This window comes from Lactuca virosa, chromosome 6 (assembly GCF_052849685.1).
Source record: "Lactuca virosa cultivar CGN04683 chromosome 6, Lactuca_virosa_CGN04683_v6, whole genome shotgun sequence".
Classification (NCBI taxonomy): domain Eukaryota; kingdom Viridiplantae; phylum Streptophyta; class Magnoliopsida; order Asterales; family Asteraceae; genus Lactuca; species Lactuca virosa.
Genome location: NC_136431.1, coordinates 126,686,146 through 126,687,569, shown reverse-complemented (window position 1 = coordinate 126,687,569; position 1,424 = coordinate 126,686,146). Strand labels below are relative to the sequence as shown.

Below are 1,424 nucleotides of genomic sequence, written 5' to 3'. Positions count from 1 at the left end.
GTTTTCAAATCGACAGCCACAAGCCCAAAAAAGAATTTGGATGCAACGAAAGGTTTGAAGCGAGCTCTTGAGGATGATTTTGTTTTGGATGTCAATGACAACATGTCGTCATCAAAGACTACAAAAGTTGTAGGAAGGGAAGCTGGACAACATAAACTTGTCAAGGTTGAGTTGGAAAAGTGATTGGTCACCTACCTTTTAAGAACAATAATCAGGCTTTAAATTTTTTCCTAAGGGTATTAAAACATTTTCATTTTTCTGGTTAGAGATTTGATGGATTTGGTTGTTTTTTGGTTTAAATTGTTTGTTTCTTAATAATTTTTAGGATGACTTTATATTATGTGTTTGTTTCTTAATAATTTGTTTCCTAATTTTCATAAAGTACAATCATATTTCTATCATGTTCAAGAAACTATAGTAAAGATTATAATAAAGATTCGATGGTGCATTGGAAAATGGATTTTGAGGATTTGAGAAGTCATAAGTCAGTAAGGAGTAACCATCAACATCATCACTCAAGCTTTGTAGATCTTCAGGCCCAAAATCATACTCTTGGACCTTATCAGAACGTGGTGGCCCAAAAAGATATACTAATTGCAGATTCCCCACAACATGCTTGGATTGTCCCAGTTTTTTAACAAACTGAAGTGCCTGATTTTGTAAACATATTTAATCAAAATTGAAAATTAAACTTAGAAATCATACACTTCCTCTATTAACTATTTTACTTTAAAAAGTTTACCAACCAGTTTCCGCATGTGTGGATCAGCCCATCTTGACCAAGATTCTAGAACAATGCCATCAAAATCCATCTCCCTGTAATGTCAAAAAGACCAAATTAAGTAAAAATACAAGCATAAAAGTACTAGAATTGGTTGAAACAACATAAATGCTTACTTGCATTCGGTTATAATAAGATCAATTACTTTAGCCCTCTGTTTCTTCTTTTTTAGCATGTCCATAGGAATAGCTTCAAGTACAAATCTAGGTAAAATATGTCAATAATGAGCCAACATGGAAACAAGAAACAATGAGATAAATTAACTATCATAAATTTTAACATTGGTGTGAAAATAAGTGAGGTGAAAGTACCAGAGCATTTCCCTTCATTCGAAGATCTGAAATCCATCCTTTATCTACATTATGTCTTCCTTCCAGGACAAACTCAACGCCTTGGCTACAAGAACAGTAGACAGAAGAATGTGAATATGTGTAAGACAGAAGCAAGCTGTTTCAGCATAAGGGATGGAGCGGCTAATAGGATTTATGATCATAATCCAATAGTCTTGATGGCTCTGAGATTGGTATAACTAGCACTCAACAGGAAGTAGATGAACAATGGGGATATATGATAGTTATAACCCTATGCTACAAAAAAACTTAGATATAGGATCAGGTGTAATGTTAGTTGTTATGGTCAGTTC

The 1,424-nt window shown here is 33.6% G+C and overlaps 1 protein-coding gene across 1 annotated transcript; it reads right to left on the bottom strand.

Moving 5' to 3' along the window:
* Positions 1–375: 375 nt before the first annotated feature.
* LOC145121264 (uncharacterized) lies at positions 376–989 on the bottom strand. Its single transcript, XM_079057042.1, has 3 exons — positions 898–989; positions 747–816; positions 376–651 (listed from the first exon to the last, which is right to left on the bottom strand). The coding sequence occupies exons 1-3, from the start codon at positions 960–962 to the stop codon at positions 388–390; spliced, it is 399 nt and encodes a 132-aa protein (XP_078913168.1). The 5' UTR covers positions 963–989; the 3' UTR covers positions 376–387.
* Between the last annotated feature and the right edge of the window lie 435 nt (positions 990–1,424).

Bases quoted from the DNA above. Each gene is read 5' to 3' on its own strand.
- LOC145121264 (XM_079057042.1), bottom strand. From the start codon at position 962: ATGGACATGCTAAAAAAGAAGAAACAGAGGGCTAAAGTAATTGATCTT. The intron at 817-897 runs GTAAGCATTTAT...TTGACATTACAG, and splicing joins CTTATTATAACCGAATGCAA to GGAGATGGATTTTGATGGCA. The intron at 652-746 runs GTTGGTAAACTT...TTACAAAATCAG, and splicing joins ATCCACACATGCGGAAACTG to GCACTTCAGTTTGTTAAAAA.